General features: G+C 54.0%; 1 protein-coding gene across 2 annotated transcripts; it reads right to left on the minus strand.

Moving 5' to 3' along the window:
- Window positions 1–833: 833 nt before the first annotated feature.
- On the minus strand, window positions 834–23,824 carry PIK3R6 (phosphoinositide-3-kinase regulatory subunit 6). Of its 2 annotated transcripts, none has more exons than XM_031599198.2 (20): window positions 23,080–23,824; window positions 15,399–15,515; window positions 13,683–13,766; window positions 13,175–13,266; window positions 11,566–11,634; window positions 11,054–11,186; window positions 10,444–10,513; window positions 10,058–10,241; window positions 9,737–9,884; window positions 9,306–9,392; window positions 8,631–9,087; window positions 7,855–7,951; window positions 7,605–7,727; window positions 7,068–7,178; window positions 5,574–5,664; window positions 5,108–5,178; window positions 4,786–4,876; window positions 4,588–4,658; window positions 3,506–3,618; window positions 834–2,776 (listed from the first exon to the last, which is right to left on the minus strand). In XM_031599198.2, exons 2-20 carry the CDS (start codon window positions 15,409–15,411, stop codon window positions 2,620–2,622), a joined length of 2,262 nt encoding a protein of 753 aa, XP_031455058.2. In that variant the 5' UTR covers window positions 15,412–15,515; window positions 23,080–23,824; the 3' UTR covers window positions 834–2,619. The 2 variants fall into 2 exon arrangements, with proteins under 2 accessions (XP_031455058.2, XP_031455057.2); XM_031599197.2 differs by lacking the exon at window positions 23,080–23,824 and adding an exon at window positions 17,852–19,541.
- Window positions 23,825–23,879: the final 55 nt, after the last annotated feature.

Here is a 23,879-nt window from a genome sequence, read left to right on the forward strand (position 1 = left end):
CAAAGAGACATTCAGCATTTGGTGGTGAATGCTGCCTCATCTGCTGGAACTGATTCAGTGGGAACCACTGAACCATGTCACAGAGCACACGTGAGATCCAAACAGCACCAGCTACAGAGGACATCCTCAGCATCACCAGTTAAATCAACAAGAATTCACATGGCTCTCAGGTGTGCTGCTTGCACAGGACTGCTGTCATGCACCCCATTAACGAGCAATTAGAGTTCCTGAGGTATGATATGGTAATAAGGCTATAAGGGATAGATTCTTGACACTAAAACTGTTCTCTACTTGAGTTTGAATTCCAGGGAGAAGGCAATTTCTCAGTACGAAGTTCTGTATTATTGTTGGCTTGGGGACAAACCTACCTATAGTTATCCAGCAGGCTGTGGCATGGCATAGTGGGTTTGTGCCAGAAAACGGGGAGCTAATTATGCTGAAAGCACCTGACCTGCAGATAAACTGTAATCAATACACACAGAGATCATCTGCAATAGCATCACTTTTCCTTGTCTCTCCTATGAGCGCAGGAGGAAGCAGGGTAGGAGATCACCATGGCACTAATATGCTACGTATTAAATACATATTTAGAGAAATACTCTGGGTTTTGCAGCTGGCTTGTAAAGCTTCGGGGAGATGCTAATAAAGTTAATTCTTCTGCAAAGGAATGAGGTCTTCCCGTGTTCCTGGTCAAGTGACAACAGCTTCTGATGAGAGCTGAAAGCTTTTCAAAGCAGAGCTAAGTCATTAACGCAAGTTCATGAATTGTTTTCCACTTATGGGGCCACAGGTCCTGCTGTTCCCACAATTCATACCCCACTCACACCAGCCACAAGCAAGTAAATTTATAAAAAGATCCATTTCTGCTGCTTTTTTTCCCATTTTACATACATATATATACATATAGGCATTAAAAGAGTCGCACCTTCTGATATGAATCTTCTATGTCACCTGTACAAATAACTTATAATCCATCTACACCATTTACAGCTGTACAAATTCAGCCCTGGACACCACAGACATGCTCTGACCCATGGTCTCATGGCTCTGTGAGCTGCTGGCTGCTGTGCCAGGGGCCATGTGCCCCCAGCAAAGAGCCCAGCGAGGCAGAGGTGTGCTCAAATCCATCACTTTGAGCCCAGTGTTACCATAGGCAGCAGTTCAGAAAGGAAAGATGTTGGGACAAGCAGGTTGCTTGACTTATTTCTGAGCCTTTCTAACTTCAGCCCCTTCCAAGGCCAAAGTGCTTGGTGCTGTCCCAGCATTAGTTGTCATTTTTGAGGGGAGGTGGAAAATTGCACTGAAGAACTGAAGATGGTTGCTGAGACCTTCCAGGATGTTGAAGTGCTGTGATGCTGTTGCCCATCAGCTATAGGTGCTGGGTTGGGGTTAAATGCTTTTTGGAACCAGGAGGCTCTTTATGCTGCTAAATAACCCATCACACACCAACAGCTCCAGAGTTGCTTTGCCCCCTGTAATGTATTGCAGTGCTAGTTTGGGGTTGTGTGGTGCATTCAAAGTGAGAGTGCATAAACCCTGAATTTGGGAACAGGAACCAAAGTTGTCTTCTGTGCCAAGGCAACAATGAGGGGCAGCAGCAGGAGGGTTTCATGGGGCCCAACCAGTCAGGGCAACCTGCAGGCTTGGAGGGAAGCATCTTCAAACTTGGATATCTGTGCTCCAGGGACGCCCCGTGGTGACACTGGAAGAGCTGCTGTGTGCACTGACAAAGCTGGAGGATTCCTCCTTGGGGCAGGGGATCCAAGCCAGCACCCCCGAGCTGCTGGGAGCTGAGAGAATCAAAGCTGATAGTGTCATAGAAAGGTGCCATGGATCCCACATCCCCTCCAATGTGAATTTACAGAATTCCTGGAGACACCCAAGATATCACAGATCGTATTCAGAGAGCCAACCAATGCACACTGTGTTTCTTCCATTACTTCAGCAAAGATGGGCCTTGGACACATTGCTCCATAAAGCAGCATTGGTGTGAGCACTGGTGTGAACGCACACCCTGACAACAGCAGGGGGAAGGAACAAAGGAGTCTCCCAGGGGTTCTGCAGGCTTCTCAGAACAAAGCCAGGCTGTGCTGCCTGGGCAACCTGAGTACATCACTGCCAAATATTGCACTGGATTTCTCGTGTCTCTGCTTCACACCACCCATCGTTCTTGCATAGCCCCTCTGAAACAACAGTGGGTGTCCCACCGACTACACGCATTGGACACACTGGCACGCCAGGCCAGGAGATGCCACCCCAATAAATATTAGTGCTAGCAACTGCTCTCTGATCCACAAGCACAGCAAGCACCATCACCTCGACTCTATTTTCTCCAGTCCTTTCCCTGAAATGAAAAGCTTGGAGGTTTTTCATGGCATGTGCAAAAGGTCAAATCTCTCAGTCCTTCAGGAGAGCTCTGCCCTGGCAGGGAGCCCAGGCTGTGGCCACCACAGCCATTCCTTGGCACACAGCTGTCCTTCCCAAGCCCTGCCCACCTCTGCAGCTTTAGAAACACCACCCTGGTTGCAAAGCCACTGTTGGCAGCTTCTTAGTGTGCTTTCTTTTTCCACATCTTCTATCACGACCCAGGTGCTGCACATCAGCTTTTTCTCCTTTTCTTCATTGGATGACACCTGCAAATGTGTTGATGGGCAGCAGCAGAGACTTGGGCATGTATTTCACAAGTCCCACATCCTCTGCTTCGTGCAGGCTGAATTTCATTGTCCTTGACTTTTGCAGGCAGTAGCTGGGCTCTAGGCAAGGAGACACTTCCAAGCTGCAGGAGGACAAGAACGTGATTACTGCTCGTGCAAAGCTGCCCTTGAGGGCCAGAGTCTGATCTCAGACTAAATCCCATCTCTCTGCTTTGACTGCAGAGCAGGGGCTGCCACACAGAGCTGTGCAATTGGTTTTATGCTTTCAGAGTGGTTTTGGCTGGGAGCTGATGTGTACCAGCATTTAAACACTAAAGCAGTGGCGTCAGCCTTGCTTACTTCAGTTCTCAGAAATTCCCACTTTACCTGTGCTCCAGATGAACCACAAACTCTGTCTGTCCCCCTCCAGCACTTCATATGTCACTGTCATCACTGCAGCCACATTAATCCCTGACTTTTCATAGGGCTGATTCCTCTGCCCCGACCTTCACATGCTTGAGATACCCCAAGAAGGACTGCAGTCCATGGAGAGAGATCAGCCCCACAGCACAATCTTTTAGACCTAGGATTTTGGATGTCCTTGTCCTTCTACTGCCTAATGACAGCACCTTATTTAAAACAGAAGAACCCTTTTTTTTCACACCATCACCCCAAGAGGCAAAGCTAGGAGAGCACAACCCATCTCCTGTCCCTGCAGACACCCAAGGTCAGGCTGGATGGGGCTCTGAGCACCTGACTGAGCTGAGGGAAGTTGGACCAGATGGCCTTTAAGGGTCCCTTCTGACTCAGACACTTCTCTGATTCCACTGTTCTTTGACTTTGCCCCGCTTTCCCAGGAAGGGCATCCTCACCTGATCACATTCCTGTAGATCCTTCTGCTGTCCTTGTCCAGACACAGTGTGAAGGGCCTCTGCTCTGTGCTCCTGATTTTGATGTTGCACGTCTTCAACTTGTTTGCCACGGTCTGGGTTGGGAGAGGAGGAAGAGCTCAATGAGTGCCTCATGCACCTGGCATGTGTGGTGCATATGGAGGAGACAAATGGCAGATATGAAGGGGAAAAAATGACAACATTCTCATTCTGTTTAAACTTTAGAAGTGATGCAAGGTGGCTGCTCTAAAGATGGAAAGGTCTCTCTTTCCGTGATCACAGCCTAAGGTTGCAAGGGCAGACTTTGCCAACTGGCCAAGTTTGCACAGGCTGGAAGGTTTGGGATGTCTGATGTGGAGCATGGCTTTCTGTCCTGGTGGACTTTGGTGGGCAGCACGGGCTGTGGCACCTTGGTGTTTCCAAAAGCCAGAATAACCAAAAGAGTGCTGGCTATCTGAAAACACCAGCTGAGAGACTGAAGGCTCCAGGGCAACCCAAAATGACCAAGGCGTGATAATACTTATGGACACCCAAACTGTAGGGATGAGTCCCTGCAGGTCAGCACGTCCTCTGCCTGGCCTCTCCTGGGGAGCCCTGGAGAAAATCCATCTCTCTGAGGTGGTGATTAGATTCACTGAAGTTCCTGTTTCCTGTTTATGCTTTGTTAAAGCATTGCCATAACAGCCCCTACTCTGGTGGGCCATACATGGACTGACACAAGTGATCTGGAGAGGACTGCAGCTGGAGCTCCATTAGTGGAGCTAATGGGGTTGATCCCAAACCTACAAATCCTCTCCCACACCCAAGCGGAGCCATGATGACTAAAGGACTAAGCCTTATTTCTCCACTCTGTCCCTTGAATCACACAATCACCAGTACTTCAGAGTGTCCCGAGGGGCAGCATTTGGGTTTGACTTGAGAAAACAGACTTTTCCAGGGAACACCAGCCATGGAAACTCCCAGAGCCTTCCCCTTCCACGGAGAGTTCCCCTTCACTGTGGTTGCAAGGGCTTTCCATTCACTGTTCAACCCTCCCAGGGTCAGGAGCACCCACAGCCACTTACTGAGAAGGATCGTCCCGACAAGTTGTTGATCCTAACAACTTCGGTGATGTCCACATTTAGGCATGCCAGATCTGCAACAGAAGCAGTGCGTTAGACTTTGGCAGCCTAGGCACAAATGACACTGAGTAATATGGTCAGATTCACCCTATGGAGCACCAGAAATCTCAGCAAATCTTGCTACCAAGCAGAGAAACCCACCTTCAGCTGTGTTGGCAGGGATGGCCTTCATTGAGAGACCCGTGGAGCGCAGGGACAGTGACACCTCCTTTGCCCGGTCACTCACCACGACCTGTAGGGAAGGAAGGCTCTGTTCATTCAGCCAAGCCATGGGGTGGCTCTGGGGAGCTTTGGGGCAGTTTTTCACAAATACGGGGATAGCTGACAGTCTATCAGAACCTTTCTGTCCTCTCCTGGAGTGCAATTCCAGGAATTGCAGGGAAAGAAGGAGAACCAGATCACTGCTTTTGGAAGGTCTATGCTATGCCTGCGGACATGGCCAGGTGCCCAGAGCCCCACTCACCTTCCTGTATGTTACAGTCAGATCTATGCCAGGGCCATCCAGAGTCGTCTTCTTCTTGGTTGGGTTTACCTCTGCAAGGGGAGGACCAAGAAGGATGGAGGTGTCACTCATCCCACCCATCTTAGGGCAGAGGACAGCAGTCCAAGGGACAAGCCACTCTAGGCACACTGGAGGCTCTGTGCCACCAAAAGGTTTGGTGAGATGGACTCGCTGTAGGGTCTGTGCTCAACCCCAGTGGCAAGCATCCACTGGATCAGGCACTGAGCACAGACCACCCTTGTGCCTCATGACATCACCTGGCTGAGACCAGGACCCAGCGACCACCCTCTTGCCTATCATCACATGCCAAGGGGGGAGACAGAGGAATTCAGGGCAGCTCCTGATGGCTGGGTGTGAGGGCTGTGCCCATGGTGAGGCCATGACTGATGTAACCCCAGCTGTGGGGTTTCACGGGGAGCAAACGCACCTCTGGGGGAGATGCTGTCCTGCACCTGGGCACACAGCTCCGTGAGGAACACATCCTCAGCTGGCTCCTGAGCCGAGCTGCTGAAGAAAACCTGAAAGAGAGGGAAAACTTTGAGAACAGTCATCCTGTACCATCACAGAGGGACTGTGGCAGCAAAAGTGGGACATCGTCAAAGGGAATGTGTCACCTCATCACGGGGGACAGATGGGATGAGGAGAGCTGAAGCACAGCAGCACGGCACGCCTCGCAGTGCACAGCGCCGGCTGAGCCATGGGGCATCGCCACTGGGTGTCACTGCGTGCTCACAGATGGCTGATCCCAGCAGATGCCCCGTGCTGGGGGAGCAGCTTCCAGCTGCCTTAACTGCAAGGCTGGTCATTTCTCCCTGGTACACCTGAATCAGCTGCTCACATCAGATCTATGCAGTGCTCTTTGAGCAAAATATGAAGATAAGCTCCTGGAGAGCTTGCCCTCCACCCATCTCTTGTGGGACTCAATCCTCATTTCTAGGAAAGCACTCTGCAGCCAAAGAGGAACAGTGTGATCTTAACCAAAACAGCAAAGCAGGCTCTGTGCTTCCACATCATGCTCTGTATGACAGCGGGGCAGTCTGAGTGCTTCTGTATGAAAACCACATCTGGAGGCAGTTCCTCTTCCCCCATTTGAGTCACCACTCTTTCACTTGCTCCTGACTTCTATCTTGGAGGAGAAATGAGTCGAAGAAAAATTCAGAGGGAAAACAAAATCCTCAGCAACTCACAGTGCAGATCAGGTGCTTGCAAGCTACATGTTATTAATTCAAGTCTTGGCAATGCTCCACCAATAATTAACAAAGCTCTTCCATCTCTTTGCAAGCCATGTTTGTTCATGCAATGGCTGCTCCTTTGCTGCAATAGATCACCACATTGGCTGTGGGCAGCTTCAAAGGAGATATGTGCTCTGATACCACCCTGAGCTTTGAAGGGGGAAACTGCCAGATGAGCAGATGGAGGGCTGATACCTCAGGACCAAATACAGAAGTGGCAGTATCAAATACCAGGTCTCACCCTGCTACCATTTCAGAGAAAAGCTGGCAGGAAACAAATAAATTAGCATTTCAGGAAACCCTGCAAATCCTCTGCAAGGTTTTGGTGAAGGCACCCAGAGAACCTCTGTTTGAAGGGGTGGCCTAAAGCAGCAGGAGATGCCAGAGCTGCTCAGCAAACCTGTGACCAGCAGAGCAGGGAGCACGGGGTAATGTCTGTGTTTGCTTTGCTGACTTTCAAGATCCCAAAATAGCCTTCCAAGGATCACTGACCTATCCATACCCATAACCTCACCCCTACCTCTAACCGCTGATCTGGGAGTCTGGTGAGGAGGGGGAGGGCTGGGGGCACAGGGACCAGCTCAGAGCTGCCCAAATCCCGCTGACCCAGGGGCTCTGCAGAGCACTGCCAGCAATGGGGAGCAAGCATTGGCAGCGCCACGGGACAGCACAGCATCCACAGAACCCACCTTCACTGCGTACACCTGGAAGCAGACGGGCTGGGCGCCCATACGGACGTAGTAGGCAATGACATCAGTGATGAAGAGATCAGTCACCAGATGCTTGCTTGGAGAGGAAGGCTGAGGGGGAAATCGCAACGAGGATCAGCCTCAGTCACTGCCTTCCTACCAAATAAGGGGCAGTGAGCTCAGCTGCTCTGCCATGACCTGCCAAAGCCAATGGGAGAGTGCAGGTTTGCCCCCACCTCCCCACATTTCTTGCAGGCTGTCAGTGCTGGCTCAAACTGCCAGGAAATGAGACCTGGGGTATTACAGCAAATGCCTCGCTTACATTTGTTTTCTTGAAATATGCCATTTCCTGTCCCTTGGCCAAAAAAAAAACCACCCCATCATAGAAAACGGGTCTCGTGGGCTCAACACCAACCCTGGCTGCCTGCAGGGCATAAGCCCCCATCTGGGGAACATAAGGGCTTTGCAGGCACGAACTCACCCCTGCGGGTTTTTGGGCAAGGGATCAGTGCTGGGGGTGGGGATGGTGCCTCGTACCATGGTGGCCAGCTTGGGGATCATGTGGCACAGCGTGTTGATGTTGCTCTCATACCAGGGATCGGCTCTGCCCAGGTAGGCAGCCACCTCGCAGAGCTCCTCGGGGCTGGAGGCAGAGGGGTTCTGGTGGAGAAACACAGCTCAGGGCACGGCCAGGGCTCACACCTCACAGGAGGCAGAGGGAGGCACTCAGGGGGGTCAGTCCCTGGGATCCCCCTGTCCCTCCTCCTCCAGCAGTGACCAGACTCACCACAGCTGCCTGCGTGCCCGGCTGCCCCGTCACTGGCACGTAGTAGAACTGCAGGTTTAGCCTTGGGGTCAGGAAGACACGTCGTGTCTCTCGCTTCCTTGAAAGGGAAGAAAATAAATATAGCCATGCCTGAAAGGTGAAGAGGCAGGAAAACAGTGCCAGGAGATGACAGCTGCTCTGCAACAGAAGCACACACCCTCCCTGATCACCTCCTGTGCCCAAGGCAACACAGCAGCAGCAATGCCCCCAGATTCCCAAATCCAGATTCCCAAAATTTATGGGATGTCCCATAGGTGGGCTCATTAGGTTCCTTCCCTTGTGCACTGGAAAAATTCTTGCCTGGTTTGATTGTTATTTTTTTTTTAATCTATCTTATGAACAGAATGGAAAAACTCCACATGTGCACCATTTGGGCCATGCAGCTGGTGAAGATGGCAGTTGTTCAACGTAAGTGTGGCGAAGCACTGACACAGGTTGTCTAGAGAAGATGTGGATGTCCCTCAAGGTGTTCAACAGTGAACTGGATGGGGTTTTTGGCAATGTGGTCTAGTGAAAGATTTCCTTGCCTACAGCATGGGGGTGAGACTGGATGGTGTTTGAGGGTCCCTTCCAACCCAAACCATTCTAGCATTCATTCCAAGATGAATGCATTTGGGTGCAGAACATCCAGGTCCCATCCCGTCCCAGGTAACCCCGCATCCCAACCCATCCCCAACCACGATGGCTGCTGCAACCAAGCAAAGCTCCTACTCCACCCCCCCTCGGCAGCTGCTCACCGCAGGGAATGGTAGGCTTGGGCCAGGCGCCCCAGGATGCGGTCATCCCCCAGCAGCACAATGCGGGCAGTGTGCAGCCTCAACAACGGGGCCGTGGGCTCAGTGGGGATCCCCACTCTCCTCTGCACTTTGGCTGCAGGTTTCACCCCGGAGCTGTTGCAGCCGGTCTGCAGGAAGGCCACGCTCTCCAGTGGCGAGGGTTTTTTTTTAATGCCACCTTTCCTATGGAGCCGGGATTGCTCTGTGTCAGCACTGCACGGGGCAAAGGGCTCCTCGGAAGTCGGTGGCAGATCCCGCTCGATGCCGCTGTCGGTGGAGAGCACGGAGAAGCGGGTCTGCTCACAGCACTCGCAGTCTGAAATGATGTCCTGGATCTCAAAGTTGTCCAGGTCCTGGCTCAGGTGATCGGGCTCGCAGCTCTGCGACAGCGGGCGGATGAACAGCACCAGCTCCTTCCCTGCAGGCAGGAGGAGCTCAGGGAGGGAAATGCAGCCAGACTCAGGCCCAGCCTTCGTCCTGCCCCAGCTGCCAACCAGAGGGCCACCAGCAGATCCGGATTGCCCTTCCAGCCCCATTTCCCAGCTCAGCACCACTCTCATCGGGTGCTTTGTGTGCACCTCACGGGTGTGCCCTGCTCATCTTTCCCTCCCAATCCATCCCTGGGGCCTCACTCACAGAGCTGATCATCTTCGGTCCAGAGGTGGAAGCTGATGTTGGGGTTGGGCAGCGGGGTGCCCTGCAGCCCTTCCAGGGGAGCACCACCTGTGGGAACAAGGGTTCTCATAGCACGTGGAGCAGGCAGTGCACAAAGCCCACTGGTGCCCTACTTCAGCTGTTAGAATAGTCCTGAGCCCCGGGGTTCTCCCACCCCATCACTTCTGACCAAACTCAGGGCTGTAATCACACACCCCTGCTCTCACAAACTGCACAAATGAAGGTCCGTGCACTGGGAAAGGGAGAGGTGACATGGGGCAACTGAGGCGCAAGCAAGAGAAGGACTTTGCTTTGCTGCAGACAGCAGAGAGCTTGCAGAACAAATAACATTCATTTTGTGGATGGGCTGTGGGAGAGTGATGGTGAGGATGGGCAGCACGGCGGAGGCTCACCTGGTGGTGAGGAGCTGAGGATGGCACTGTAGATGCTCTGCAGCCTCTCCATGTGCTGCCCGCGGTCTGCAGCCACTTTGCTCCCCGTGCACTCGACGGCCATCACCACCTCCTGGAACCAGTGCTCAACCTCGCTGCTGGGCATGCCCTGCCACAGAGGTGCTGTCAGTGCCCCCAGGTGTAAGAGCAGATGCTCCATGGGCAGAGCGTTGGATGATGGCAAATGGACCCTGTGCTCACGGATGAGCCTGTATTGCGGTCCCAGTGCCCAGTGGGACTATTAGGAAAACATATTGGGGCCATACGAGTGCTGCTGGTTACCTGGAGCTGCATCCTCAAGGCGCTGAGGTCACAGTCCTCGCCCAGGGCTGCCTGCATAGCGTGGGTAATTACATAGCACATACACGCCCGTGGGCTCTGGGAGACACGAGCTGCCTCCGTGTCGGTGAGCAGAGCCTTGCAGATGGCTTCAGAGAGCAGCTCCGGGTCAGCAAAGATGAAAATCCTGCATAGGTGTGGTAGTTGGGGACATCAACATGCAATCAACAAATTGCATCGCCCCAGCCCACACCCTGCCATGGAGTTTGCCTCCAAGTTTTCTGTGCACCCAATATTAATTCAGGGTGCTGGAAAGGGACAGCTTCACTAGAAAATTCAAAGGGTATGGAAGAAATAAGTGATGATACATTTGAAGAGGTACTACTCACTTTTCCTGGTAGGGGTAGGGGTCGCTTCTAAGACTTTGTTCAGAAATCACCATCCTTTGGTAGAGCATTCCTAACAAAAGTGAGAAAATCAGTGCACAAGGGCTGGAGCATGAAGCAAAACAACCTGGCCTGGCTCGTGGGAAGGGCTCCAAGTGGGTCAGCACTGATGGGAGAGGGGAGGTAAGGGCCAGGAGTTGGCCCTGAGTTAAATATAACCACAGACAAAGATAGGCCACGCTACAGAAAAATAAAACTCCTTCTATTCATGGATAATTTCCTGTATTTCCCTTCCTTTGTTTAGACGATTATGAGCTCAGAGGAGAGCTTGGCGCAGGAGGAAAGGCTGACTGCTGGCCATGGCCATGGGGCCACGTCAGGGATGGCGCTGGGTACGGGGATGTGAAGAGCACCATCCCAAGTGTGGAGGGATGTGCTTCACCCACCCAGCATCCACCCAAAACCAGGAAAGGGGAACTCTTCCATCCAAACATATCCTGAAGACCTAAGGCTGGGCCAGCCTCGCGCAGCAACCCCAGCCACAGCTTTAGGCAAAGGCCAGCTCTGTATTCAAACCCCCCCAAATCAGGGGCAGAGTAGGGGAGCATCGTACCTGGTGCCATCCTTTCCATCTTCAGCCTGGCAGCATAGTCCAAACCAATGGTGCAGAAAGGCTTGGGCAGGGTGAGCAGCTTCTTGCAGAAATCATACACTCTGCTGCAGAGCTCATCGGAGATGCAGGGAGCCTGGGGTGAGAAAAGGGCAGCTAATGAGATGCTGCAGGCAGAGATCCCAAATGGGCTCTCTCCATGACAGACCCTAGGAGGACCCTCCATCAGAACCTACCAAAAGCTGCGGGATGCATTCTGACCAGCTTTGGAAAGGTGCTTGGACAAATGGGCTTTATTAGCAGCGTGACTTCCTGCACCATCAGCACCAAGAAAAGGGGGAAGGACCCAAGTGTGACGACCTTCCCTCCCAAACGTGCCATTATTTCTGACATCACATTGGGAAATGTGTGTCCATCTGTGGCAGAGCAGGGTTTGGCTGGGCTATTTCAGTACAGGAATAGGTGCTCCCTCCCCTGCCTTCTGATTTCCCAGGATCTTCTCCCAGAGAGATTACCTTGATCAAGGCGTACATCAGCGTGTGCAGGAGGGGAATGATGTAATGCCTGTAGTCACCTCGCTCTGCCTGCGGGACCAAAAGGTGCAGTCAGCACTGGGGCACCCACCACAGACCTGCGTGAGTGCAGGGTGATGCTCCTGGGGCTGGGGGAGATCTGGGGGCTCTCTGTGGGCCACCGGAGTGGGCAGGATGTCCTTGGGGTTGAGGACAGGTCCTGCCTGGTGGGCTGCCCTTGTTGGCTACAGATCATGAGGGGTGAGTGGTGCACCACCAAGGGCACAGTATCTGCAGTGGGAGATGGCAAAAAGTGTCTATCTGAGCTCACTGGGGAGTGCTTTTTTGTTGCCCCCCTTTTCTCCCCCCCAAAAAAAACCACCCAAAAACTCAAATAGAAACACAAAACCTCTGGGAACCCTCTGGGAAGGGCTTGTTGCGTTTGGTGGGTATGGGAGAAGAGTGGTGAGGGAGGTGGGATGCTCCCACATTCCAGGCTGCAGGAAGGCAGCTGGGAGCTCCCACACAACTCCAGCAACAGGAACAGCCCCAGATACACTTGATTTCTACCCCAAAACCTCATGGATCCTCACTGCCAGAGGGAAGGGGCAACTTGTTATATTGGTGTGCTCAAATGGAAATGGGGCTACTGCAGTGTAAAGGTGCTGCATGCTGCTGATGCTCCCCCACCCTCATGTAGCTCTGCAGAGCAGATAAGAATACATAGCAGGGCTGGCAGAGCCTTGCTGCGGTGATGCTGGTGCTCAGGGTCTCCTCCCAGCACCTCTTTTCAGGGATGATGTGCTGCTGCTGGATCTCAGCTAAATGGAACCGATGGCAGCAAAGCTTTAGAAATGATCGATAAAATGAGCAAGGTTGAATTGCTGAAGCCAGCTAATCCCTGGGCAGAGCCCTGGAGGAACTCAAGCATGAAATTGCTGAGTTATTATCGGTGGTTGGTGCTGAGTGCTCAGGGCTGCTGCAGTGTCAAGGGACTGAAAAAGCGTAACACTGATTTCCAGGGAGAGCTTTAGGGAGACAAAGGGAATTACAGACTGGGAGGACTATCAGCCCTCTGAGAATAAGAGCAGCAGAGGAATAACAGCTCTAATGGGGGGGACGAAGGGGTGGCTAATCTCAGCCCCAAAGGGGGACAGAGGGAGGTGACAGCAGAAGGGTCTCTGCAAATGAGGGCACTGGATGAAACGAGGCATGCTCACACCGTGCCCAACTACATCACCACTGCTGCAGGTGCTAAAGGTGCTGAAGGTTCACCCGAGTTCAGAAAATGAGGAGATGCATCATTGAAACACAAAAATTCATCCGTGGGTTTCTGCACAATGCAGCCAGGACAGGATATGGGGCAAGGTGTGAGACCACGCGGAGGAAATGAGTGGCACAGAAACTTCCCCGGTAGCTGCGACCACAGGGTGGCGTGGGAGTGGTTGGAAGGGCTCTTCATTTTGCTGCCTGTGGGCTGCAAACATCATCTGCCCCTGGCTATGAGGCTCCAGTTCGTACAGCCTCCTTCACTGGGGCTTGTCCAGCTTGGGATGGGTGAAGCCCCACGGAGATGAGACCCTCCACCTGCAGGGCACTGTGAGGCACTCACCCTCTCCAGCTCTTTCACCAGGATCCGGACCAGGATGGGGCTGTTACTGGGATTCTGGTCAATTTTTTTGTGCAGGGTCCATCGCAGCATCCCTGAGAGGTGAAAAGTGGGGAAGGTGAGGCTGCCCCGCAGAGCAGTGGACTGATGGATGGGGAGATCTGGGCTCACTGCCACCACCACCCATGGGGATCTCTCCCACAGCTCAGTGTGGCTTCTCCAATCTTTGCTTCACCCAGTGACCCTCAGCAAGGGATGGGGCATGCTAATTGGATCTAAATAACTGCAAAACATCCCATGCACTCCAAGTAAAATCAATGCCCCAAAATGAATTAAGCTCCCAAAGGCTGCAGCAGCCCAGCTGCTGCCTGAGGCTGAGCAGTATTCCCCACCATGGCGATGGAGGGATTGCAGCTGACTCCCCAGCAAAGAGCTGAGCCATGTGTGGCAAAGCAGCAGCCCCACGGGGACAGGTTGGTAAATTCCAGGTGGGGCTGCCCCAGGGGCTCACCTCGGTCACTCTGGCAGGCAGGGTGGTGGCCGTCCAGCTCGCGCAGCAGCGTGCGAACACGGCGCAGGATGTCCGACTCCACCTCTGTGGGGACATGAACATGAACAGCCTGAGCACCCAGGGATGGGAGCAGGGAAACCCTGGGATGGGTATTGAAAGCATCAAATTTGGCTGAGCATCAGTGGCAGTCAGTCAGAGCCATTGGGCAACCATACCCTGCAGGCATGGAGCCATGCTGAGAGCAAAGCTCGCTCACAGGGAATTGGTAGAGCAGAGAGGGTCTGCTCTGAGTGAGCTCTGAAGAGCCTCTCTCATTGGAAAAACACAATCACATATTGAATACAGAAGCTGAAAGGCCAAAATCAATGCTTGGCACAATGAATGAGCAGAAGCACCTCTGCAGTTGGGCACCATGTGATTTCAGCCTCATTCCCATCCACCATAGAATCACAGAATGGTTGGAGTTGGAAGGGACTCCCAAAGGCCACCTGGTCCCACCCCCTGCACTGAGCAGGGACACCCACAGCTCTGTCAGTGCTCACAACCCATCCCCTGACCTTGAATGTCTGCAGGGATGGGGCACCACCACCTCTCTGAGCAACCTGTGCCACTGCCTCACCACCCATAGCGTGAACACTAAGGGTGTTTTCCTTATATCTAATCTAAATCTCTCCTTTCTAAGTCCGAAATCATTTCCCCTTGTCCTATCACACAGACCCTGCTCTAGAGTCTGTTCCCTTCTTTCTTATGCCCCCCCCCATGGCATGGGAGCATCCCAGTGACAAGGGCTCTCCTTTAGGTTCCTCCAGCCCACAGCTGCCCACCCGTGGCCCCAAGCACCCCCAGGCAGATACGGAGCTCTGACTGCCACCCGCTCCCTGTGCACGTCAGCAGTGAGCCGCATCCTTCCCGTGGCCAAAAATAAATGTGAAAACCTCAGAGCTGATTTGGGGTATGACTTGTTCCTGTGGTGAGGACTGCTGCTCACGAGGGAGCTCGTGTGTCAGCACTGGCACAACGCAGCTGTTAAAGCCATGTGAGGGATCAGATGGGAAGCATCAACTCCCTAACCCTAACTCTGCCCTTCCTGCCCAGTTTTGCTCCCAGTTTTGCCCATACCCCCCACAGCCTCTTCAGCCATAGCTCCATCTCCCTAAGCATCAGGGATGGCTCGGGGCAGTGGTGTGCATTCCTCTTTGCCTATAGAAAATGAGAGGCAGCCTGAGTGATGCTATGGAAGCACTGTGCTCAAGGATCACAACTTCCACACCTCTTTGCACGGCTCTGAAAGAGATAAAGTTGACAAAGCTGGGGCTTGGTGGTGGAGCAGGGCCTTGGGCTTCCCAAGGAGCAATGACCAGGAGAGGGGAGACAGGAGCCATAGGAAGGGACAGAAGGAAACTTCCCATTCTTTTTTATTTGTGTATATTTGTAATGACGACGGGAAGCTTTTCCTGAGGCTGATATAAACAATGTGTCCTCTCTTCCTAAATCAAAGTGCCTGCAGCCGTGGTACACTGCCATTTCTTCATGGGGAGCAAAGCATGAGACCACTGCTCCAACACAAACAAGGGGCACTTTGATCTATAAATGCTCACAGCCTACCAGCAACAGCAGGAGCGGCTTACACACAAGATCAAATATTTCAGCATCAATATCCTGTCGATAAAATGTGAGATTGTGCCAGAATGCGTATCTGATCCGCTCTCCACCCACCTGCACTCTCCATGGCTGGGCTGGGGCTGCAGCAGAGCACAGGCACGGCTGCAAGGCTGCTGAGTGCACGACTGCTGCTCACTGCGCACGGGCATGGCCTCGGGTCCGGGGTCTCACCTACAAAAAGCACACGGTGCTGTCAGCTGTACCTGCAAAGGCAGGGCAGGGAATGGGAGCTCAGGGCAGAGGACACTTGGCACTTAGCCCTGGGGCATCAGATTGGTGTTTGTTGGGGAAAGGCTCAGCTCAGAGCTGAACTCAGAGGTGCTCTTGGTACCCACAGCAAGGAGGATGAGCATCACCATGCGGGTCATCACTGAGAGCCTTCTCCTCCCCATGAGTTAAGGAGAAATGTTTGGGTTTAAGTCAATTTGAGTCCAAAACGCAAAGTCCAAGAGGACAAGGAATATATGAAAAAGACAAGCAGAATTGCCATAAGGCCCCTGTCCAGCACCTCTGAGAGAAACAAACCCCAGCAGAGCTCAGGAGCAAGCCATGCTCCAAAGCCTGGTGTTGGATGACATAGAATCACAGAATCAGAGAATCACCAAGGTTGAAAAGGACTCAAAGATTATCCAGACTGACCATCCACCTACCACCCACTAAATCATGTCCCACAGTACAACATCTAAGGCACCTCTTTCCATCAAGCATTGTTCTCTGCAACAAAAGAGGAAAAATAAAGCAGGGAGGAAGAAAGGGAGGTTTCCCCTGTGACATGGCACCCATTGCCCACCCATGGGACCCTCAGTCCTCCAAATCCCTCCAGGCACCATCAGGCCATCAACCCACACTCTTCCTCACATCCTTGCTCTATTTAGCATTTGTTCCTCACAGAGATCCTAAATCTATAATCACCAAACACAGAGCATCCTGCTGGGCAGCTCCTGGCCACACTGACACCCACCACGGTGCTCCCACGCCTCCTTGCTACGAGCACCGCGCGTCATGATAGAGGTTGGCACCGTGGCTCTCAGCACATTATTTCCTGCAGAAAAAAGGCCCCCACGAGGGGCCAGGTGCATGCAGTGCTCCTCGGTGCCTGCTGAAGTGAAGCGTGTCGGCTGTGAGCAGTGTCGTGGCTTTCCACATCCGCGTCCCACCTGCCCGCGCGTGGGAGGGGACCCGATGTGCAGTGCTTGCTTTCCAGATTTAGAACAGGACCTGGGTTGAGGTGAGTGGTTCCGGACCCATGGAAATGTGCTTCTCATTCTCCTGCCCACTGTTCTGCTGCTGTCTTTGCTACCTGCACAGCCCGGAGGTGGGACAAGCAGCCCTGTATGCTCCAAGGATGCAGCTCCCCAGGAAAATTCTACCAAAAATGCCCCCAAACTGATCCCCAACAAGCAGATGTAATGTGAAAAGAGGCACTGGAGGACACAGAGAGAAGGCGTGGGGTCAGCTTGCTCCCCATCAGCACCAGATGCTGGTTCCTGCTCATCCCGGCCATAACCAGCACGGGGACCTTGCTGGTCAGAAACCACTCCTTTTCACAGGGGATATTTTCTTCCTGCTGTGCTCCCCAGGGGTACTGAGAGGCAAGGAGGGAAGGGACATGGGGCTGAAGATGGGAAGAGAAAGGTGGCACCCAGCCTCTGCATCATGCCCTCTGCACCAACCCAGCCCAAACCCAAACCTGACAAGGAGGGCTTTGAAGAGGCAGGAGCACGTGCTGCAACCAGGACTCAATTCCCTCTCTGTGTAGAGTTTTCACAGACAGGAGCCCAGGCTTTTTTTTTTTTTTTTTTTTTTTTGGAACAGCAGCAGGGAGATAACCCAATTTGCCTGCACAAAGCCAACACAACTGATGGGGAAAGATGAAGACACCAACCTCTACAGACCAGCACACTTGATCTGCTGTCCTGCAGATGTGGTTTACAGCTGCCACAGCTACGTCCTTTGTCCCTCACCCATGCAGATGCAGGCTGCTCCCAGGCAGCTTTTCAGTGGCATCAACGAAGCCAGGCTGATCTGTGCTGGATGACCATGGTGCCATGGTTCACACCCCCAGGAAGGAGGCTGCCAGCCCTTGTTGGGCTTGGCATCTGAGTAGGAGGGAAACCTTGGCCACCACCAGAAGCCTGCAGGGCCACAGGAATCATCTCAAGCACCAATGCCACACTCAGAGCCATTGATTTGGGTGAAAATGCATTTTAGCAGATGTGCACAACTGCAGACATGGAGACTGCTGGTGTCAGGGCAGTGGCTGATGCCACACCACGGCACCCATTAATGTGGTCCCCAGTGCTGCGCCAGGCTGGGAACAGGATCTGCCCCAAACACCTATGCCACATCCCTCTGCCTTCCCCAGACACAGCAGCCACAAATGGAGAGCCCCACCTGGCACCGACCCCATCTCACCCTCACCCACACCTCTCCACTGTATAGGGCGACCCACAAGGAAGACCCACAAGGAAGACCCCATCCCCTATCTTGCTCTGGGCCTCACTCACCTCCTGCTGTATCCTCCCAGCTCCCGGCATCACCGCGGGGTACAGGATGGGCTCATGGTGAGGAGGAGGAGGGTGCGATAGGGCAGGAGCCAGCAGCCAGCAGCAGTGCTGAGCTCTGCTCTGTGTGCACGTGTGAAAGCTCACAGCTCAGCGGCCACAAGCCTGGCCCAGAAAAGGAAGGGCTGTTGGGCCCCAGGCAGCCACGGCCGTGGGGCGACGGCTGAGCTGAGGGGAAATGCGACAGCGTGGTGCGAACGCTGGCCCTACAGAAGTGCTCAGTTCCCCGAGTCACACCACTCCTCTTTCTGCCCCCTCCTCCCCACGCATCTTTTCCCTTCTCTGCAGCAGCCATGAGACACATCTCATCCCGTAACTGGTTATTTTGCTGTCTGCCAGCTCAGCAAGACCAGCGGCTTCTCCGCGCTCATCCCACTTCTCTGCAGAGCTGCCGAGCCCCGCTTCCTCCCTGCAGTTCTTAAAATACCCGTGGCATCAGCTGGATTTTAGTTCATTTGCAGGGAGAAAAATTAGCAGAAAGGGTGAGAAGGAAAATTGCATCCTTCCCTTCAGTTTCCAAGAGCTATGAGGCTTTTAGAAATGAAACCTGCACGACTCCAAAGCCACCTCTCCCAGGAGCTGAGGCAGAGATGGGAGCCATCTGGCTGCATTAAGAGAAATGAGGAACTTTGCAGTGAAAGCACGGTTTGCCCCAGAAAAAGGCTGATAAGATACGGCTGAAGAGGCTTTGCAGCCTCATCTTCCTCTTCCAAACCTGTAGGGTGCCAGCAGCAGTGTGAGCAGAGCACCAGCAGCCCGCCCTACATGCATGTGGGCTTCACAGACAGTCCTGTAGGTCACCAGAAGGCTTTACTGACAGGCTGGGGGGCCTGGGGATATTGATTCCTCCCTTAGTTCCCATTTATGGCTCCCCTAAGCTTTGGGGTGGGGTTGGAAGTGCTATGGCAGAAGGATGGAGACATGCCCACCCACAAGATCCATCCCAGCCCCACTGAACTCAGTGGGGTGACTCAGCTGTCCCCAGCAGCACTTGACTTGGGGATACATGGGCTCCCTGCAAAACCTGCTGCTCCTTTTCATGGGCCACCAAGAGCTGGCAGAAACTTCTGAACGCACAAACCTTGAGGGGAGCTGAGATGGCAGCCATAGGAGGAGCAAAGCAGAAGTGCCCAGCACCATGGAGGAGAGCCCAGAGCCAGAGGGAAGCCCTGGGAAGCTCAGTCACTTCCATCGGACCTGCAGAGCACGGCCATCCTGGACATCCCCTCCTGCAGCTCTGCCCTGGGCACAGGTGACAGAGCAGGGCAGGTGCAGCCCATGCTGCACACACTTTTGCTCTCCCTGCGTTATATTTAGTCCTGCTCCAAAGACAGTTTCTCCACGCCTCCTGCAGCCCTGTATTTGGTTACACAGCTCTGCCTGAGGCTTCCTGCAGCTCTTTATCAGCTCAGTGACAGATGCTTGCCAGGAAAAACCCATGTACTGCACAGGAATGGGGCAGCGCTGCACCATGCTCTCAGGCAATGGCAAATAATGGTGTGTGTTCTGACCCATTGGATAAGCCCAGCACTCCAAACTGCAGGTTTAGTAAAGTTTGAGAATAGATTTCAAGAATTCCCAAAAAATCATCCCTCAAACCAGGATTACAAACACAGGGTCCCATATCCCACTAGTTTTGTATTTTTGTTCCACTCTTTATTTATTATTTTTACTTTTTAATGTTTTAGGAAAAATATTAAAGATTGAAATGTTTTGTTACCTATATATCAACGATACTGCAGGGTTCTCAATGATATTAATGACATGACAGCTGCTCCAAAAGTAATGCCTCCTGTTTTATGATACTGGCCCACAATGTCAGAGGCAGATGTTGGTGGGATGGCAGTAGAGGTTGAACCTTCTCACCAATGTCCTGTTACATTTAGTTGCTGTGTGACAGAGTGCAGCAGAGGGGCACTCTGACACAAGACACCTGACATGGAAGTGCAGGTGAAGCAAAGGGGGCGAACTGAGTTCCTCCATGTGGAAAGGACAGATAGGAGGAGGCATTACTTTTTGAGCAACCTATGATGTAATTCCTCTTCAATCAATGCATGCCAGGCAAGCCAAGAGGTTGGACACCCATGTGGTAGGGAAAGCTACCATCATCCAGCTTCTGCCAATGCCACCACCACCTCAGCCCCACAGCAACCAGAGCAGGGAAGGGCAGGCAAGGACCATGGGCAGCAGTGAGAGAGCTGCTCTGCAATGGGGCATCCCAAGGGGAGATGGGGTGTGTGTTGGGTTGGGGGGACACGGAGCACATGTCCTCATTGGGAACCAACAGATGTCCCCAGTGCAGAGCAGAGCAGAACTGGCCACCCCCTCACTGCCCCCATGGCTGCCTCCAGCCAGCTTAGTTATGAAAGCAGCACAGTGATGCTGTGTCTGATGTTACCCTCAGCCCTGTGTCCTTCCAGCACTGAGAGCCAAGGAGGGTTGTCCCTGCAGGAGCTGAGGGCTGTGACCCCAACCCAACCCACCTGCATGGTATCACATGCTGGTACTGCCCCGACAGACCCCAAAATCCCCAAATCCTCAAATGCTGTGCTGGGAGCCAGGATCACAAGGCAACGCTACAGTGAGATCCACCAGCACAGCGCACCAGAACCTTCTCTTTAGCCGTGCAGAGCTGCCAGCACTGGGCTGCTCTCTTTGGCCAGATCCCCACCTCCAGCCCTGCTGCACAGCTTGGGACCAGTGTAGCCCCTGCGCAGGGCAGCAGGAGCTCCAGGTTCCACCAAGGGCCCAAGCCACAGACAGGGATGCATGCAGAGCTCAGGCTCCATCTCCCCTTAGATCAGCCCCTGAGCACAAGTGTCACAGTTAAAATGAAAGCTATGCCAAACTCACATAAAAATCACCTGAAGAGCTTGTGTGAGAGCCTCACTCCTGTCCCCATTGCGATCAGTGGGGGGGATACCCCCAGGACAAGCAGCAGAGCCACGCGCAGTTCCTTCTGGCCCCATTTTCAGCCTCAGCTCCTGGCAGGTTGGTGGCTCCAGGCTGCCCTGCAGGAAAGCAGCTGCTCTCCCCAAGACTCACCCTGCCAAGGAAATGTGTCCCCAGCTCAGGCTCTGCTTCCCAGCAGCACTTTGCCGCGGTTCACTGGCTGCTCCAGCATGGCACGTCCCTGCCAGCAGACCCCCAGCACGGGGTGGGCAGGAGGGACCTGGCTCAGCCACCAAACCCCCTCAGAGCCCACATCCATCTGTCCGCCAGCATCAAATGGCCCCTAAGGCTGTCGTGGAAATGGAGCTCTTCCTGGACACCAACGGCTCGTTGGAGACTTCCTCACCAACGTCACGTTTCATTTTTTCTAAGGGAAGAAACGAGTTTTCCGGACACATCGGCTTTTTCAATTTAGAGTCTCTCTTTCCATTCCCGGAGTGAGCTTTGGATAAACAATCGGAGGGAAAAAAGCTCTGCCAGGATTGCTCACTGAGTGCTCAGGGGAAATGGTGCGCAGTGCAGCCCTGCAAACCGCGGGCAGTGCATGGAGAAAGCAGCCTCGTGTTGGCTGCACATCCCTTACCTCTTGCTAAGAAATGTGGGGCTCAAGTGGGAGCTCAGGGCATGTTCACATCTCACAGTGTGCAGCAAAACCCCCCGCAATCAGCGCTGGCATGGTCTGAAGAACTGCAATGGGGCCCCACATGCAGCACCCACCGCAGCGCAGCTCTCCCAGCAGCTCCTGCCCAAACCGCGGTTGACGGACGGCGCTGCCTTCAAGGCATGTCACACCTCAGAATAGAACAACGTGACTCAGCCAACTCGGCAGCTGCCTTCTGCGCAGCCATTGGCACCGACAAAGCTCACAAAAGCAAGAAAGCAACGGGGAAGAAAGTCCCCAGGAAAACAAATCCCAGGAGACCTCACGTCTGGGTAGGGGGACACAGCCACGCCAAGGGGTTCCTTGGATCAGCTCCTTCATAAGGACTTGGAGACGAGGAGTTGTATTTCTTGCAAAAATCTGAGCTTCTTGCTCTGAGCACATTGGGCTGCAGGGGAGGAGCGCTGCCACCGCATCCCAATCATGAGCTCACACAGCAATGACTGATACTGCTGCTGCTGCTGCACCCACCCCACGTCCCAGAGAGCAATGGGAGCTCAGAGCAACCTAGAGCTGGGGCACGAGTGTTGCATTGAAGTGGGGCAGCATCAGACACGAGGAGCACATTGCAGGACTCTGTGTGGGAAACCACTCCAATAGAAATGTTGAAATTGGAGCTTCCCCAGCAGAGAATGGGCAGGTGCCTGGTGGTGGGCCGCATGCTTCCCTGCAGCTCTTATGTGCAAAAGTAAAATGAAAAAAAAAAAGAACAAGAAAGAAAAGATATATATATACGTATATATATAGCAAAAAATATAGTGATTTTGTGTCATGCAACGGCATGAACAGATCTTCCCATAAAGCCCAGGAAAACTACAGTTTGCTGCCCTATGCCACCATGGGCAGCACAACAGCAGAGTGACCCCTATTTGCTCCCACTGCAAGTGTAGGATGCTCAACTGTGAGGGCTGAATGATGTTCTTGGATTTGGATTATCCATAGAGGAACTGCTGGAGAAAGCCGGGGGAGCCACGCACCCATTGTGCAACGCAAGGACCGAATACACGCACACACACAAAAGGAATTGTAATGCGCAGAGGTGATCCATCAGCGCTGGAAGCCCAGATTGTTTCCTTGCTCAGACTTGGCCAAGAGGCAGAGGGGGAGGCGGTGCTGTGCAGATGAAGGAAGGGCTGCACCGTGCCCCACGAGCAGCGCACCCGGCGGCTCTTGATGGAACGCAAACCCCCAGCGCTCCACTTTTCAGTTTCCTTTCCGGACGGGGCTGCTGTCTTCTCCGTGCTGTCACCATAGCCATCGCAATTTACTGCCATGACCCAAGGGGCAGCTGCAGGCTGATGGGGCAGCACGCAATCGCTTGGGCGGGCAGGCTGGGTGCGAGCCCAACAGCAGCAGCAGCATTGGGTGCCCAGCAGCACCGGGCACCAGGGGGGCCATCCCCACGTCCCTCTGCCCCAGCACCTTCAGTGCCTCCTCCCCTCGCTCCCCGGTAAAAACACCGCACCGACTCCGTTCAGCTCTTCCCAGGGATTTTACCCGCGGGGATGCACCGCGTATTCCCTCAATTCCACCCTCTGTGCGCGATCCCGGCCCGTACCTGCGTGCCCCGCGGGCTCATCCGGCGCAGCGCCGCACGGCGAGACCCGGAGGTGCCACTGAGGTTCGCTGTGCCGGCGATGCGGCCGCACGCAGCGGGGCGAGGGCAGCTGTTTTCGATACAGCTTCCTCTTTGAGGCTGAGCCCCGAAGGCAGAAGCTGCCGTGCCGCGCTCAGCCTCCGCTCTCCGCCCCGTCCCTGCCCCGCTCCGGCACCGCACCGCACCGCACCGCCCGGGCTGCCCCGCGCCGGGAGCAGCCGGTGTTGCTACGAGAGACAAGGAGGAGTCTGTCCGAGCGGGCGGCTTTCCCAGCTCCACTTCCCAGCGAAGTTTTGTGCCGCTGCCAGCGCTGGCATCCCGCCGTGCGCATCTGCAACGCGCGTCTGCTCTCCGCCGCCGTGGGACGGCGCCCCCCGCAGCCCCCCGCTGCCAGCTGTGGGGACACCCGACTCCCCCACCCCCCCCAGGGATGGGGGTCACGGGGAAACTCGTCAACGTGCTGACACGGGCCTGGTGCAGAGCTCTGCTGCTGTTCAGCGGTGTCACGTTGTCCCACCCGTGACTCGGCGGTGGGGCTGAGCCGAGATGGGGCCGCGCTGGGGGAGGCTGCAGGTGAGGCTGCACGGAGTTGAGCCCGTTTGTACAGCTGCATTAGCACGGCTGGGGCTGGCTCAGCACCCAGCAGCAGAATGCTTCAGGCTCCGAGCTGCTTGGGGGCACAGGGTGAACATGACACGGGGCATGGGGATGGCTGCCAGTGCTGTATCCCATCCCACCTTCTTTTTTACAAGCAAAAATAC

Source organism: Phasianus colchicus, chromosome 20 (genome assembly GCF_987193195.1).
Source record: "Phasianus colchicus chromosome 20, bPhaCol1.hap1.1, whole genome shotgun sequence".
Taxonomy (NCBI): domain Eukaryota; kingdom Metazoa; phylum Chordata; class Aves; order Galliformes; family Phasianidae; genus Phasianus; species Phasianus colchicus.

Coding starts and splice junctions, on each gene's coding strand:
- PIK3R6 (XM_031599198.2), bottom strand. Junction 13,267..13,682: donor TGCCTGCCAGAGTGACCGAG/GTGAGCCCCTGG, acceptor TTCACCTCTCAG/GGATGCTGCGATGGACCCTG. Junction 10,242..10,443: donor CCCTACCCCTACCAGGAAAA/GTGAGTAGTACC, acceptor ACACCTATGCAG/GATTTTCATCTTTGCTGACC.